General features: G+C 36.5%; 1 protein-coding gene across 3 annotated transcripts in view; it reads right to left on the bottom strand.

The window, feature by feature from the left end:
• The window catches only part of LOC149956054 (anoctamin-5-like), a 94,770-nt gene that overhangs the window by 26,292 nt on the left and 50,734 nt on the right, over positions 1–17,744 (bottom strand). For 2 of the 3 annotated variants that reach the window (XM_090165389.1, XM_090165387.1), the window contains exons 5-11: positions 16,810–16,845; positions 12,236–12,402; positions 11,340–11,357; positions 5,953–6,065; positions 4,821–4,876; positions 2,700–2,750; positions 1,254–1,453 (exon numbers count right to left, since the gene is read on the bottom strand). In XM_090165389.1, the coding sequence (XP_090021515.1) occupies positions 1,254–1,453; positions 2,700–2,750; positions 4,821–4,876; positions 5,953–6,065; positions 11,340–11,357; positions 12,236–12,402; positions 16,810–16,845 (641 nt within the window). The remainder of the gene's footprint in view (positions 1–1,253; positions 1,454–2,699; positions 2,751–4,820; positions 4,877–5,952; positions 6,066–11,339; positions 11,358–12,235; positions 12,403–16,809; positions 16,846–17,744) is intronic. The other variant, XM_090165388.1, reaches the window with a different exon arrangement.

The following is a 17,744-nucleotide window of genomic DNA, read 5'->3' as shown; positions in this document are numbered from 1 at the left end:
GCAACCTACTCCAACTCGAATTTTCCCTCACTCGACCCGAACATGGAAGCGAGTCTTCATAATCAGAATCTACGATTCCACTTCTTATTTTGCAATAACTAAACTTTATATATTGTTCATATCTTACATCAATTTTTCATTTTTATTGTATAAAAAAATCTGATTTATTGTGTATATTGTTTTTTCACCATATTGTAATTCTTTGTGTTTAATTTTACTTTCCGACTACATTCGGTCTTAAATAATAATCCTGATGTGAACAAAAATTCTAGACTAGTGCATACCTTGGAGGAATAAAACAAGTATACAGGAGTTGCGGAGAGCTGCGAAATCGGTTTCGTCAGTGACCGTGAACTCGCGCGAGACGGAGGGATTCAAAAGCGACTAGCGCCAACTGCATACGGAATTTTGCAACTATTCTCATTTTATAGCATTGTTTTCTCGTTGTCTGGTTTGTTTTATTCCTCCAAGCAAATACGAGTCATTTTGCAAAAAGGCGCAAAGAATTTAGAAATGTTTCAAAACAAACCAGACGACGCGAAAACAATGATATAAAACGATAATAGTTGCAAAATTCCGAATGCAGTTGGCGCTAGTCGCGTTTGAACCCTTCCGTCTCGCGCGAGTTCACGGTCACTGACGAAACCGATTTCGCAGCTCTCCGCAACTCCTGTATACTGGTTTTATTCTTCCAAGTGCATACTAAGTAAATAAAAATAATTTACAACGATTATCGGTACACTATAAACGCTTCACAAAGTCATTAGACTTTAGCCAAATGATGAGGACTTTCGACATTTTACATATTATGCCTGAAAAAATTCAGCCCGGTAACAATTTTCCGAAGTGAAACTACAGAGCTACTTTAATAAATATATTCAAAAATTCAGCCCGGTAGCAATTTTCCGAAGTGAACCTACAGAGCTACTTTAATAAATATATTCAAAAATTCAGCCCGGTAGCAATTTTCCGAAGTGAAACCCCAGAGCTATTTTAATAAATATATTCAAAAATTCAGCCCGGTAGCAATTTTCCGAAGTGAAACTACAGAGCTACTTTAATAAATATATTCAAAAATTCAGCCCGGTAGCAATTTTCCGAAGTGAAACTTCAGAGCTACTTTAATAAATATATTCAAAAATTCAGCGCGGTAGCAATTTTCCGAAGTGAAACCCCAGAGCTACTTTAATAAATATATTATTGGTATAAATAAAACATGATTGAAACAACTAAATGCAAGTGGGTGAACTCACGTCGAAGCGTTCGTGGTCATAGTAGCGACGCCGTAGAGCATGATGAAAAATCCGAGCAGAGCCGCTGGGATCAACATGACGGTATAAAAGCCCAACCAGGCGAAATACAGGCCTATTTTCTCGCCGAAGTATCTCCTGATCATGAACAGTGGCTGTTTCTTGTACCAACAGGCGGGACGAGCCCACTGCGTGTACAGAACCTGATAGAAACACGCCAATTAAACACATAATAATAATAATACAATTTTACCGTTGTTGACCTTGTGCCACGTAAATAATCTTAATAAAATAACACGACTTCATGGCTTAAAACAATTTATTCTAGTGAAAATTGTTGGTCTTATCCTAGGGTCAAATTATTTTTGTAACTGATACTTGATTGAATATTGGCATAAGTTTGACCATAAGTGACATAAGACCCAAAAGTATGTCAACTCTACCTTTGCGTCCGTTAAAATATTTACTGAGAGCTAGTCTCACAATAGACTACATAACCTACTAGTTGGAATAGTACTAGCAACGGTATATTTAGTCTATGGTCTGTCGGGATTTCATCTCTTCGATTTATTCTCCCGAAGACATACGTTCTAAAACGCCTCACTCGGCGGCGCTGAAGTGGAGGAAATTTCCAATTTTGATGACGTAATTTCAACCCCCTCTCCCACTCCCTCTTTTTACTTCGCGACAAGCTCTCATTAAACATTATACCGTACTGACACACTTTTGGGTCTTATGTCGCTTTTGGTTTGACGAAATACATTATCCCTGTAATCGATTTGGAAATGTGGGTTTAATCAAAAACCAAAATGTTTTTAGGTTGCCATTTTCCAAGAAAGCTAAAATGGATTCAGTGGGAATAGTATCAAAATGGGTTTTACTAGGTAACTTAGGGTCCATCAAAATTCATGTTAGAAACATGCAATATTTGAATTAAGGTGAATTGAAAAATTAAGTGGATTTACACGATAATGTGTAAGTATTTGTTTTCAGTGGGTTCAACATGATGAGGTATGTTTTGGAGATTTCAAATAAGCCTTTCAATATTTATAGAATACTTCTGTAAAATATTCCTACTAAAACGTGTTTCATAACAACGATTCAAAGGTCAATTTAAAATTACAGTTTGAATATTTTATAAACATAGCTAAAAATATTTGTATTTCACTTCAATATTTAAAACCAAAACATAACTCAAAATATTCGTACGAAACTTATATTTCACATGTAACGTTATTTTAAAATAATCCTTTGAATATTTTATTATTATTATAAAATATTTGAACTAATATATTTCATCTTAACAATGTGTAAGCCAATTTGAAATAAGCATTTCAATATTTTTTAAATATAACTATAAATTATCCGTAATAAAATTTCTTGGAAAGCCAATTTAAAATAAGCCTTCCAATATTTTAAAAGCTCGAGTACAAAATATTCGATACGAACGTGTCTTTCATTTGGGTTTTCCGTTGTTTTGGCTTCTTTTCCCCATGGACCCTGAAATAATCGAAAGTGTGCATTAAATTTCCCACTAATTACTCAACCGCTGCTTACGTTATTATAAAGACCCTCATCTTTAATTTTCATAAATTCTGGGAATTAAACTTCTTTAAATATTAAATGGACCAGTCATGTCTCCTGATGGACGTTATTCTTATTTCCTGGAAGTAGAGGATTTTGGAGGATGATTAATAAAATTTGCGGACCAAACGATATTCCAACGGTGTTTCCATGCATTTTTGGCTCTAATTTATTTATTTAACCCTAACAAAATTACGGCAACCCTGTTTTCCAGTAATTGAAAAATAGTTTTGCCAAACATCTTTTGATTTAAAAGAACGATAAGTGCATGAAAACCCTGTTAAAATATCGACTGCTTCCCCAATTCTATTTATCAGCTTCCAAAATCCGCCACTTCGAGGAAATACGAATAATATCCTATTTGTTATAATGCACTTTGCAACGTCATATCTTATTTTGGTTCTCGACTCTTGAAAGTTGAAACCTTGCTGTTGCCTAGGTAACGGGGTTCAGATACGAGATAGCCTAGTCTCTTGCATTCAACTTGGTTTTACAAAAATTATCATTAATTACATTTTTTTAATTTTATTTCGACTTTAGACATAAACACGTATAAGCAGAACTGAATAAACTGAAGTTATGATAGAGCTGTTATGTAAGTGGCATTTTTCTTTAACTTTCTCGACATTCAAAGAAATCCCGTACACTTTCCAAGAAATCCGGACATTTTTTCAAAATCTCGAAATCGGGCACGACACCCAGAAATATGACATGAAAACGAGAAATTGAGAAATCCAGCGAGAAATCGGGAAATTGCAAAATCCCGAAATCCGGCACGAAATCGGGAAATTGCAAAATCCCGAAATCCGGCACGAAATCGGGAAATTGCAAAATCCCGAAATCCGGCACGAAATCGGGAAATTGCAAAATCCCGAAATCCGGCACGAAATCGGGAAATTGCAAAATCCCGAAATCCGGCACGAAATCGGGAAATTGCAAAATCCCGAAATCCGGCACGAAATCGGGAAATTGCAAAATCCCGAAATCCGGCACGAAATCGGGAAATTGCAAAATCCCGAAATCCGGCACGAAATCGGGAAATTGCAAAATCCCGAAATCCGGCACGAAATCGGGAAATTGCAAAATCCCGAAATCCGGCACGAAATCGGGAAATTGCAAAATCCCGAAATCCGGCACGAAATCGGGAAATTGCAAAATCCCGAAATCCGGCACGAAATCGGGAAATTGCAAAATCCCGAAATCCGACACGAAATCGGGAAATTGCAAAATCCCGAAATCCGACACGAAATCGGGAAATTGCAAAATCCCGAAATCCGACACGAAATCGGGAAATTGCAAAATCCCGAAATCCGACACGAAATCTGGAAATTGCAAAATCCCGAAATCCGACACGAAATCGGGAAATTGCAAAATCCCGAAATCCGACACGAAATCGGGAAATTGCAAAATCCCGAAATCCGACACGAAATCGGGAAATTGCAAAATCCCGAAATCCGGCACGAAATCGGGAAATTGCAAAATCCCGAAATCCGACACGAAATCGGGAAATTGCAAAATCCCGAAATCCGACACGAAATCGGGAAATTGCAAAATCCCGAAATCCGACACGAAATCGGGAAATTGCAAAATCCCGAAATCCGACACGAAATCGGGAAATTGCAAAATCCCGAAATCCGACACGAAATCGAGAAATTGCAAAATCCCGATATCTCGAAATCCAGCGACAAATCCCGAAATCCGACACGAAATCGGGAAATTGCGAAATCCCGAAATCCGACACAAAATCAAAAAATTGTGAAATCCCGAAATCCGACAAGAAATCGAGAAATTGCGAAATCTTAAAATCCGGCGAGAAATCCCGAAATCCGACAAGAAATCGAGAAATGGCGAAATCCCAAAATCCAACACAAAATCGAAAAATATATTCGATAACTTTGATCCATTACCGTCTGGTATAGGTTAATATTTTATCTTTAAGGTATGCGGGTTTTCTATCGTTTAAGTTTGAGAATAAATTTTAATTACGTCATGTAATGGAAAAGCAGCCTTGTAAACGTCCTCCGCCAACAGTCTAATAACGCCTGTAAAAATCATCTTTTAATTTCGTGCATTTCAATCAAGGTCTTAATAAGAACCCATAGAAGTAAATAGGAACTATGAAAATATTAAATACTGGAACCATGCTGGAACCATGAAGTTATATTTCTCAAACTCTGGGAATTGACTGCCGCCCTCTTGTGCCTAAATTTACACACCAGTCAAGGAAAATTAAATCATAATTTATTAATATTATTTATTGTTATTATCTTCATTTTTGTAATTATAAATAATTATTGTTCAGTCTGAGATTTTAATATAAATAACTATCTTCCCATTTTTTAATTTCCAATCAGAGTGAGGAAAAATAAATCCTTCTTTTGTATGGTCCAGATGGCGCTACAGACAAATATTTAGGGCTTCTCCATTGTGAAAAGTATTAGGTCATGGCAGCAGGGGATGGTGTTCTTAGTTACTGCTACGCGTTCTTAATAAGAATTATAAGAAAACCCGCAGAAAGGTAGAAAAGTCCGTAAAAGTGTCAAAAAAAGCTGCGAAAATACAAATAGAGGGATAATGGTGGAGAATAAAATATACGAAAAGTTAAAGTTAATAAGAATAATAATTATAAGCTAGGCTAATACCCTAGGCCCAAAGCCATCCATTAATTCGGGTGTCCGGTTTGCTATGCGTAGGAGGGTGGTAGCGAGCCCTTCATGCCACGCGAGACAACTGTACAGCTCCCTACACTCACTATCACCGTTAACCGAAAAACTCGGGGGAAAAGTACATTTTGGCAAAGATAATATAGAACTCCGTGAGCTATCTGATTGACGGTTTTGTAACTAAACGTTTACCCACTTCCGGCGCGTGACCTCCGTAAAATCAGCCTCCATCGGTCGCTGTACTGTCCTATCACGGCCAACTTTGATGACGCGCTAGTGCGCGAACAGCCCGTCATCAAAGTTGGCCGTGGCCTTATCTAGCTGGTTACCTTGGTAACTACGGAATCAGGAAGTGGGTAACCGCTATTAACTACGCGCGAGGCAGGTTTTTCGAATCTAGGGTACGAGGTTTATATTATCTTCGATTTTGAAAAACCCCCACCCAATATACTGACCTCCGGATTTGGCTCTTTCGTCTATTTCGTAGGACGTTCTCATCAAAATCTCCCAAACAATTCGACTCCTTTGCGCAGGCGTGAAAAATCGGTCTCGATCGGATACCATAAATCTAACGACAAAATACGTCATTAACGAATAATCTTTTGGATTGAAACGTGACACAGTGAGCCCCCTACAAAAACCCCTCCCCGGTAATGCATGATTGTATTTACAATTCTTTTTGGTTATTATAATATTAAAATATAATATAATAAAATATTTTTTTTGTAATTTGTGCATCCCTCCAACCCCCGAACCGTAATCCTGGCTACGTTATGTAGATACTTTTCACTTCCTCTGGGATTTCGGAGTAGTGTAAGAAGAGTAGCCCTATGACGTCATTTTACTTCGATGGATTTAGTCAGGATATAAAAGTTTTTCAAAAATGGCTGACTGTGGCCATTTTATCAGAACAACGAATAGTTTAATTTGGAATAAAGCCGGAAAAACGAATAGTTTAATCTGGAAAAAAGCCAGAAAAACGAAAAGTTTAATTCGGAATAAAGCCAGAAAAACGAATGGTTTAATCTGGAAAAAAATCCAGAAAAACGAAAAGTTTAATTCGGAATAAAGCCAGAAAAACGAATGGTTTAATTTGGAAAAAAGCCAGAAAAACGAAAATTTTAATTCGGAATAAAGCCAGAACAACGAATAGTTTAATTAGGAAAAAAGCCAGAAAAACGAATGGTTTAATCTGGAAAAAAAGCCAGAAAAACGAAAAGTTTAATTCGGAATAAAGCCAGAAAAACGAATGGTTTAATCTGGAAAAAAGCCAGAAAAACGAAAAGTTTAATTCGGAATAAAGCCAGAACAACGAATAGTTTAATTTGGAAAAGAAACCAGAAAAACGATGGGTTTAATCTGGAAAAAAAGCCAGAAAAACGAAAAGTTTAATTCGGAATAAAGCCAGAAAAACGAATGGTTTAATCTGGAAAAAAGCCAGAAAAACGAAAAGTTTAATTCGGAATAAAGCCAGAAAAACGAATGGTTTAATTTGGAAAAAAGCCAGAAAAACGAAAAGTTTAATTCGGAATAAAGCCAGAACAACGAATAGTTTAATTTGAAAAAAAGCCAGAAAAACGAATGGTTTAATCTGGAAAAAAAAGCCAGAAAAACGAAAAGTTTAATTCGGAATAAAGCCAGAAAAACGAATGGTTTAATCTGGAAAAAAGCCAGAAAAACGAAAAGTTTAATTCGGAATAAAGCCAGAAAAACGAATGGTTTAATTTGGAAAAAAGCCAGAAAAACGAAAATTTTAATTCGGAATAAAGCCAGAACAACGAATAGTTTAATTTGGAAAAAAGCCAGAAAAACGAATGGTTTAATCTGGAAAAAAAGCCAGAAAAACGAAAAGTTTAATTCGGAATAAAGCCAGAAAAACGAATGGTTTAATCTGGAAAAAAGCCAGAAAAACGAAAAGTTTAATTCGGAATAAAGCCAGAACAACGAATAGTTTAATTTGGAAAAAAAACCAGAAAAACGATGGGTTTAATCTGGAAAAAAAGCCAGAAAAACGAAAAGTTTAATTCGGAATAAAGCCAGAAAAACGAATGGTTTAATCTGGAAAAAAGCCAGAAAAACGAAAAGTTTAATTCGGAATAAAGCCAGAAAAACGAATGGTTTAATTTGGAAAAAAGCCAGAAAAACGAAAAGTTTAATTCGGAATAAAGCCAGAACAACGAATAGTTTAATTTGAAAAAAAGCCAGAAAAACGAATGGTTTAATCTGGAAAAAAAAGCCAGAAAAACGAAAAGTTTAATTCGGAATAAAGCCAGAAAAACGAATGGTTTAATCTGGAAAAAAGCCAGAAAAACGAAAAGTTTAATTCGGAATAAAGCCAGAACAACGAATAGTTTAATTTGGAAAAAAGCCAGAAAAACGAATGGTTTAATCTGGAAAAAAAGCCAGAAAAACGAAAAGTTTAATTCGGAATAAAGCCAGAAAAACGAATGGTTTAATTTGGAAAAAAGCCAGAAAAACGAAAATTTTAATTCGGAATAAAGCCAGAACAACGAATAGTTTAATTTGGAAAAAAGCCAGAAAAACGAATGGTTTAATCTGGAAAAAAAGCCAGAAAAACGAAAAGTTTAATTCGGAATAAAGCCAGAAAAACGAATGGTTTAATCTGGAAAAAAGCCAGAAAAACGAAAAGTTTAATTCGGAATAAAGCCAGAACAACGAATAGTTTAATTTGGAAAAAAGCCAGAAAAACGAATGGTTTAATCTGGAAAAAAAGCCAGAAAAACGAAAAGTTTAATTCGGAATAAAGCCAGAAAAACGAATGGTTTAATCTGGAAAAAAGCCAGAAAAACGAAAAGTTTAATTCGGAATAAAGCCAGAAAAACGAATGGTTTAATTTGGAAAAAAGCCAGAAAAACGAGTAGTTTAATTCGGAATAAAGCCAGTAAAACGAAAAGTTTAATTTGAAATAAAGCCAGAACAACGAATAGTTTAATTTAGTTTAAAAGGTGTACACCTTTTGTTCCAGTACAAATGAAAAGTATCCACCTGCGGTCGCTTCTATCGCGACTTAACAAGTAATAAGTTTCCAAAGTCCCTCGACTGGTTTGGTGAAGAAATCGCGTCTGCTTTGGTGTCTTTTTCGCACGCTTCTGGAGTCGGTCTGAGCGCGTTCTTTTCCAAATGATCCCCGTCGCGTGCATCAATTCCTATTTACGGGAGTGGAAAAATCCGAGTTTCACATTTCATCTTTTTCTCGCGATGCATTTATTGATTTCCCCCTCAAACCCAATCGCTACAAAAGGGGAGGTCTCTAGTTCTAAGGAAAAATGGATAACCGCCTAAAATACATACATCTTCCTACGGCAGAGAAAAGGCTCATTCTTGTCGTTATCTCGGCAAATAAACAGAGATTCCGGTAACGTCTTCACTTTGGGGGCGGAAACCCTTACTTAATCATATTTCCTTTTCAAAATATTCCGTCCATAGTCTTATCATAGAAAGTGACTGCTTATTTTTTTTGGAATCTCCTTTCACATCGTACAAATAACTACTGGTTACGAAATTCGTGTTTGCATTACGTAAAGTAATGTCTACGAATCTAGGGTTTCGAAAACGAAATATAATGCTTACACAATAAGGGTTTGTATCACGTTAGATAATGCTTAAGAAATAAGGGTTTTTATAATGTAATGTAATGCTTGCGAAATTTTGATTTGAATTTGATTTGTAACACGTAAAGTAATGCTTTCGAAACTTTGATTTGCAACGCGTAAAGTAATGCTTACGAAACTTTGATTTGCAACGCGTAAAGTAATGCTTACGAAATTTGGATTTGAAACACGTAAAGTAATGCTTACGAAATTTTGATTTGAAACACGTAAAGTAATGCTTACGAAATTTTGATTTGCAACACGTAAAGTAATGCTTACGAAATTTTGATTTGCAACGCGTAAAGTAATGCTTACGAAACTTTGATTTGCAACGCGTAAAGTTATGCTTACGAAATTTTGATTTGCAACACGTAAAGTAATGCTTACGAAATTTTGATTTGCAACGAGTCAAGTAATGCTTACGAAATTTTGATTTGCAACGCGTAAAGTAATGCTTACGAAATTAGGGTTTCCAACACGTAAAGTAATGCTTACGAAATTTTGATTTGCAACGCGTAAAGTAATGCTTACGAAATTTTGATTTGCAACGAGTCAAGTAATGCTTATAGTGAGAGCGCATGGTTACAAAATATACCCGGATTGTTCGAAATTGGTATACAGCTCTGAAAATTGATATACACGTGCCTTGAACTATACTCTCGACTACCTAAATTTAATTTTTCAAAAAAAGACTAGAAAAACTTTTATAAGCAAAAAATGCCCTTGTTTCCGAGGACGCGCGCATCTTAGTTTACCTTGTTTAAAAAGTTATATGATCTAAGCTGCTCCGCATCTCCGCAACTTTAGGAATAAAAAATGGTAAATCACGTGTAGCTCGCGTGGTAAAGGTGGTAAAGTTATGAATTTTTTAATGGTAATACGTGTCACAGTGCTACTTAAAACCTGATATGGAACCACATCGACGTATTTTTTTTACCTGACGTTTTTTACCATTTTTAATTTTCTCCATAGGGAAAAATGGTAAATCGCGTGTATCTCGGGTGGTAAAGGTGGAAAAGTTATGAAATTTTTTATGGTGATACGTGTCACAGTACTTCTTAAAACCTATATATTAATTTCGAACAATTTATCACCATGCGCTCTCACTATTACGAAATTTTGATTTGCAACGCGTAAAGTAATGCTTACGAAATTAGAGTTTGGAACACGTGACTTACCTGCTACAAAATTAGTGTTTGGAACACGTGACCTACCGACTACAAAATTATTGTTTGGAACACGTGACCTAACGTCTACAAAATTAGTGTTTGGAACACGTGATCTAACGGTTACGAAATTAGAGTTTGGACTTATAAGTACGTTTAGTAGATGTATAATAAAAAACAAGTAAACAGTCATTAAAATTTCGAAAGGAATTTAAACGGGGAATATATCAAATCGAAAACTGTGAGGCATCTGAAATCTGCTTGGGTACAATGAATTCAGATGCGTATAAACTAATCTGATAATATGAGGATAAATTGATATCAGTTTTTATCAGATTTATCACAATTATTTTCACGGTACAAATAACGCAACTGTTATCTGAAAATCGTCTGGGAGCACTACCTTCGAGGCCTCGAAACTATTTTGTTTACTTTTATTAATATATATTACAGGAATATTCTGTCTATCAGTGTAAAATGTAAATATTCCATAAAAAGTCTCAAACCATATTTTTACATTCAGATTTTCGGCCTGCATTATGTGTTCTTGTAGAACGAATTATAAAAAATCAGGGGGGACTTCCGAAGGCACAGGTTTTAAGCAAATAGCATAACAAGTAGCGGTTTAGGGAAATGGATTCGTATCTCGAAAGAATGATACACTTCTGGTAAAACAACTATATATTTATAAATATCTATATATATTTTAAGCAAATAGCATTACAAGTAGCGGTTTAGGGAAATGGATTCGTATCTCGAAAGAATGATATACTTCTGGTAAAACCACTATATATTTATATACGAGATACGAATCCATTTCCCTAAACCGCTACTTGTAATGCTATTTGCTTAAAATATATATATATATATATATATATATATATATATATATATATATATATATATATATATATATATATATATATATATATATATATATATATATATATATTTGACGACACGCATAGAAAAATTATTTTCTTTCGTAATGAGGGTCATTACCAAATTTTTGAAATGGCGTTTCTTTATCAACAGTTACGGTTTAAAAAATATCGAGCTACTTACTCGTTGTCGGAATTTTTCCTGGAAAGCATGACGAATAGAAAATTTAAAGAGGTCAAGGGTTAAAATATTGGGTATCAGAAATACCTGAACATATATTTCTGAGCATATAATACATTCTATTTTTAAACTATCATCAGAAAACCATTACCAAGAAATGAAATTGGATCCAATCACAACAAGTATCATTTTAATATGGTAATGGTATAATATGTACAGTTGGAAGCCAAAAACGTCGGCAGATTAAGGGGCCTCTTAGGGGTCGTTTTGGTAGTGGTCTTCAAAGGATATAAAAGTTCTGTTTGCCGATTTTACGTTGTGATATGAGAATAGCGTGCATTTGATGACCTTCAGCTCGATGAGCAATGGATCTCAGGGGCGCGTAACCCATGTCGATCTCGCAAATCGACCGAGCTGTTTTCATCAAGCCATTTAATAATACCGGCAATTGCCACAATCATAATTACCTTTCAACCCAATATCCGATGCACGATTTAATTTGTGCTGTTCATTGTTAAATAGTTTAAAAGTTTTTTTTACATATTGAAGTATTCGTAATTATTCGCGAGTCAATTATACGATGCAGAAAGTTTCATTGTCATCTTAATTATGTGCTAAACTGAAAAGGCTTAGTATATCTTCCCTTTCTATGGTATTTTACGTTATTATTAGAATCAGTTAAATTTTCATATAAAGTTCAAAGAGGGAGTATTTGAAAACCACTTCCATTTTAAACTGGAAAATACTCTAAGTTGAGAATTGTGAATAGCAATAAATTGAACGGGTATTTTTTCCCTCGAATTTCATTGCCAATAAAATTGTAAATTTTCCAAAAGGAAAATATTAGGTAAGATATCGCCATTAACCTACTCTGATAATAAAAATGGTTATTATCGTACTGCTTTTCGTTTTCACGGGTAAAGTTCGCCGAGACAAAGTTCGGGTTCTCCGTCGTCATGCTCTTGTCCAGGTCGAATGGGTTGCGACAATTGAAGCACCACAAATCCGTCAACTGGAACTCGTCGGGATCCGCTTCGTCAGGTGTCGACGTTTCTTTGCCATCCCCCTGAAATAATCCAGTTCATCAAGAAACGATTTCTTTCAACTCAATGCCCAATCAGCAAACAATTTATGCCAAAAATAATACAGATCTCGTACCCTAGATTCTAAATCTTTGTCTTTCGCATAGTCAATAGCGTTTACAGAGTTCCGGTTGGGACTCCGAAAACATTAGCTCCATAGTTATATTACCCAGGGATCGTACGGGGACCCCGACCCCGGGGTTTTTAAAAAAAAGTCGGGGTTTATTTTTTCGAAAAAACAAATATTATCGTTTTCTAAACGTCTAGACTAATAAAAAAAACTGATGCAGACAGCCAGTGTTCGTTGCGCTTGCTCGAAAAGGAGTCTGGGCAATACTCATTATTTTTAGGGTAGGATTGGTATATGATTGTCACCGGCACAGCCGTTCACTCCGGTTCTCTTTAAATTATTGTAGTTATTGGCAGTCGACACATCGGGACCGTCGGGTGCAACTGTTTTTGGACTTTTTTTAAAATAATCTTTAAGGAACATCGGCACAGTATATAATACCATGGCGCCTAAATTATCTGTAATTACATATTAATATTTACATTCAAAATTTAATTATTGTTAATAATTACAAATGCAAACTATCCCCGACCCCGACCCCGACCCCGACCCTGTTTTCCGGGGTTTTTATCTCCCCGTCCCCGACCCCATCCCCGACTAAAATCTCTCCCCGTACGATCCCTAATATTACCATGGTAACCAACTATACATTATCTTTGCTTTTTAAAGCTAGTGGCGTTTCTATCATTGCCAGGACCTGCAAGTCACTGTTTATATAATGCTTGTTAAAATAATGGAAATGTTTCACCTTTACGGTAGCAACAAGCGTTCCCTTTTAACCAGGTGGCTTTTTCGACATATTAAGGCTTGGAAAAACCCGACGTTCCGTTTACAGGTGAAAAGTTTCCATTATTTCCACAAGCACTTTATAAACAACATGTTGCGGGTCCTGGTTCTTGTAAATATTACTTCTTGGCGATTTCCTTGGAGGATGATTTATTTAAACGCCTATTACCGGTAGCCTGTATTTTCATTTTTTAATTTGAGTTGCTATTCATCTTGTATATTTTCTACGAATAAACATCGTGTTCAAGAAATCGCTTCCCTTTTCTTTCGCCTCAAATAAAGACCGCAAATCCAACAGGACTGAATGAAAACAGCCAAGCGTAAGATTAAGCAGAAACGTGTCGCCGAAGCTTGACTTGTCCAGTGTCTGTTTTCCGCTAAAACGTCGACCATGTCTACGATATTTAAAACATCTAAAAGTTAAAAGGCCTTTTATTTATTTTATTCGAAGATCGTTAAGCCAAAGTATCTCATAAGGATTTTTAAAAGGATTTTCCTCCGAATAATTTCGCATTCCATTTATTTTTAAGCCCCGTTTTCATGGTCGATTTTATCGGGAAAATCACAACAGAAGCGGAAGCGATTTGATTTTTTCCATTGCTTCTAACTTTTTTGTGTAATTGAATTGAGAGCGCAAAAATTTAGTTGATTTTCATCGCTTAAAGGCTGTATAGCTCTAGCAGTCAAGATCAAGCTTCCGTCAAAACTCACTCGTGGCGCTACAGTCTAGACCGTAGTAACAAAATCCTAATATCCCATCTTTCTGCTAAGCGTTTTGAAACATTGTGGGAAATATACGCTAGCGGTACGATTTTATTCTACGTTCTAAACTCTAGCGCCACGAGTGAGTAATGGTGGAAGTTTGACCTTCCCTGCCGGGGCTTTACTCCCTTTTAGCGCAAAATCGCTTAGCAGAATGAATTGGATATTTTCCGCTCAATCATCGATTTTACGCTTGACGTCATGGCACGTGTGCCTTAAATAGCCAATAGTGTCGCGGTAAATGTGCTCTGCTACACATATTCATCACCAATAAATGTCGTGTTCGCGGAATCGCCTGCATTTCTTTCACCAATGCACCAGGTCGAAATATTTTCCATGAAAATAGCGAAGCGTAAAATTAAACAGAAAAATGACGTAAACGTAATCCGCTTGACATTATTCCGTTTCTGTTAAAGCAAAAGGCGGCTTTATCATTGCCACCTGTATTATGAAAAAGCCCCTGTTATTATAGATGGCCATGAATCTATCAAATTCTTCGAGAAACGCGACTTTAGCGGAGAGCGTGGTGCCATCTATTTATGGCAAAGGAAGCTTTAACCTAAATTATATATCCCGTGTAAAAATATTGTTTATAATTCATGTTATTGACCAATTTACAAACGATCCAATCACGGCGAGGGGTACCTATAAATACCGCCTTTTTTATGTCAACGCTAGCGACATCTATTGAAAAAAAAGCTACTTCACGTCGAGCCGCCACTTGCTCCAAGGCTAAAATTTTCCACAAAGAAAATTAGACCATGAAAACAAAGCTTTATAGCGATGTTGGCTAGGCTAGAACTAAAGTGGTTTAAATTTCCCTGTATTTTCGTGAAAAAGGCTTGGGCTGTTGCAATGTTGTTTATAAACAAGTTGCCTAAGCCGTAATTGTAGTTCCCCATCGACATAGAAATATATTTAATGACAATATATCTGGTCCCTATTAGGCCATATTAAACTTGTGATCGCGAATGGTTTTAATTTCCTATCTATTGATGTATCACTTATATTTATCGCCTTATTTATGGCTTCAGGGACAGAGGTGGGCGCGCTCTGAGCTCCAAAGGGTGCGAGAGCTATTTTTGAGAGCGAGCTCCCCTCTCCGGCAAAAAAAGAGAAGAGCGCGAGTCGAGCTCCAGTCTCAGACCAAAAAGGGTACGAGTGTGAGCGCAAGCGCCGCCATCTAGCTCAATATAAAAGAGCGTGAGCTCGGAAAATTTTGTTTTTACCCATCTCTGTTCAGAGATAACAAATGCCCAAACTGAGGGGTCCGCAAGGATCCAAACGGGTCTCGCGATCGAAAGAGATTTTCAAACCCGATGTATCAACGTATCGTTTATATTTGCTGCCTCAGAGGTTACTAACAAATCAAGGTCCCAAAGTTAGGGGCCATGTGGGTCCAAACGGCTATCGCGATCTAGATAGATTTTAATTTTTAATCTATTGATGCATCATTAACACGTCACAGGGTGGACAACACCGCATAAAGAAGAAAATACTCTAACCGAAGTTTTTGAGATACCTGGTTTTGGAAATAAGGTATCTCTTAATCCAGGGTTGGCACAATTTTGCCAAGGGTGGAAAAACCGGCTGGAAAAAAACTAGATTTTTCTGTGGTTTTTTCCACCTATTGTTTTCCTGTTAAAAACCCTTTGGAAAATCGTACTTCCATGGTTTTTTCCACCTGAAGTTGCAAAATTCAATAAAAAAATAAATAATAAAAGCAGTATATTCTTCTATTCTATTCACTTTTCTTCTGCCCTTTTTTCATCTCACTTAATAGATATATCAATGATTAATTTAGCATTAAAAGAGTTTTTTTTTCACTTTTTACCAACCTTTCCCACATGCCCCGGCAAAAACCTGTTTTTGCCGGGTTTTCGCCAACTCTGTCTTAATCTGTCACCGCATCAAAATTAAGAAAACAGCAGCTAATAAATAGGATTTGTATTATTATTTGGAAACTGGTTTAAGCTGCTTTTCTCCAAAACTGGAAATTTCACATTGGTTATGCGCTAATTTAATCTGTTTGTAACTCAGTCACGTTATTAAGTAGTTACAGTAAACGTTTATTAAAATCTTCATAATTATGTCTTCACCGCAGTTAGGGTGGTGGTCACAACTTTTTTTCAAAGTTTTCACATTTCTAAAGCACCTTTTCAACGCTCATTGGTAGCGAGTAAAAATGTTTTTAAATCCGATTCCGTTGCAAGAACTTACTTTTACTGCTTAAACTTGGCAATCTCGTGAAACTGGAAATTGTCCGCTCCTAAGCGTTATTTTCATAACAACAATAATAATAATAAGCTAGGCTAATACCCAAGGAACCACCTTAGACCCAAGTCATCCAGTGAAGTTTAATGCCATTAATTCAGGTGGCTGGGTTACAATGCGTAGGAGGGTAGTCGTGGTGGAAAGCTAGGAGTAACAAACACAGCACCCCACACAAGGAGAACGCAACCCGTCAAAAATCGTGCATATTCTTGCGTACATTTTTCATTGGTTAGACGCTTCAGCGCCTGCTGCCGTCGGAACCTTGGGGGAAAAACGTTCGTCCAATGAAATTTGTACACAACAGTGCGTTAGCGTGTTTAAAGCCTATCTGCATTCTCCTTGTGTTTGTTGCTTCTAGATGGCAAGTAGCGAAAGCGGATTTTGAAATTTTTTACCCGCTACTAGCAATCATGAAAGGGGTGCTTTGGCATATCGAATCCCAAGTTCACCAAACTAAATTTGTAATTTACTCTGACAATATAAGAACGGAACTACTTACCCAAGCGGTTGTTGATCCTCGCCTATCCGGACCTTGCTGCAAAACAAAATTAGCATATTGAAAAAAATTAGAATGTTAGGATGAAATAATACGAATATATGTATTGTTATACTCTATACAGTACCAACTTTTATTTATTTCACTTAACTAGTCATGGTAACTATGGTGATTTGAATTTAAAAGTAGTCCAATTAATACCAAACCTAAACGGACTTATTTATTTAATCTCATGAAAAATAACTAAGGCTAACAACATGAAAAACATTACAGTATCCAAGATCGTTTCCGGCAGAATAAACTTGTGGTCAATGACATGACCCAGGAATCCATACCTCTACTTGGAATGCTTATCCTGGTGTATCGCGTATGGTAAGATCACTCTGACGGCTTTGGCCCCGCCTACGAGAGAAAAAATCCCCTCTGCGCGCGCTCCCCTCTCACGTTGTTGTTTGTTAAGTTAACATAGTGACGTCAAAAAAACCCTCAGCCACATCGAGAAGAAAATCTGCCGCGATAAGCATTCCAAGTAGAGATATGGATTCCTGCATGGCCCTATAATTCAAATATGAGGTCGATTGAGGTGCCAAAATTCAGGTGGCCGAGTTACAATGCGTAGGAGGGTGTTGGCGAGCCTTTCATGCCACGCGAACCAACAGCTCCCTACACCCACTACCGCCTTTAACCTCTACACGTTTTTATGGAAAATGGGAACCGAAAAACTCTAGGGAAAACCACTCAGTTTCATATTCCTGTAATCGATGTACAAAATTAGTTAGCCCCTCACTTTAAACTAAATCCTGAAATTTATTTAATATCTTTGCGTAAACTGTACTAGAATTTGGACTTTTTTAAGGGTGGATCTAAGCGAAGACAATTTACACCTGGACTGCAATGAAGGTAGGCAGGGCCGGATTAGGCCGACTTTCGCCCGGGGG

The sequence above is a fragment of the Leiobunum rupestre genome, chromosome 2 (assembly GCF_980474605.1).
Source record: "Leiobunum rupestre chromosome 2, qqLeiRupe1.1.hap1, whole genome shotgun sequence".
NCBI classification, from domain to species: domain Eukaryota; kingdom Metazoa; phylum Arthropoda; class Arachnida; order Opiliones; family Sclerosomatidae; genus Leiobunum; species Leiobunum rupestre.
Note: the sequence above shows the minus strand (reverse complement) of the source record. Positions and strands in the feature narration are given on the sequence as shown.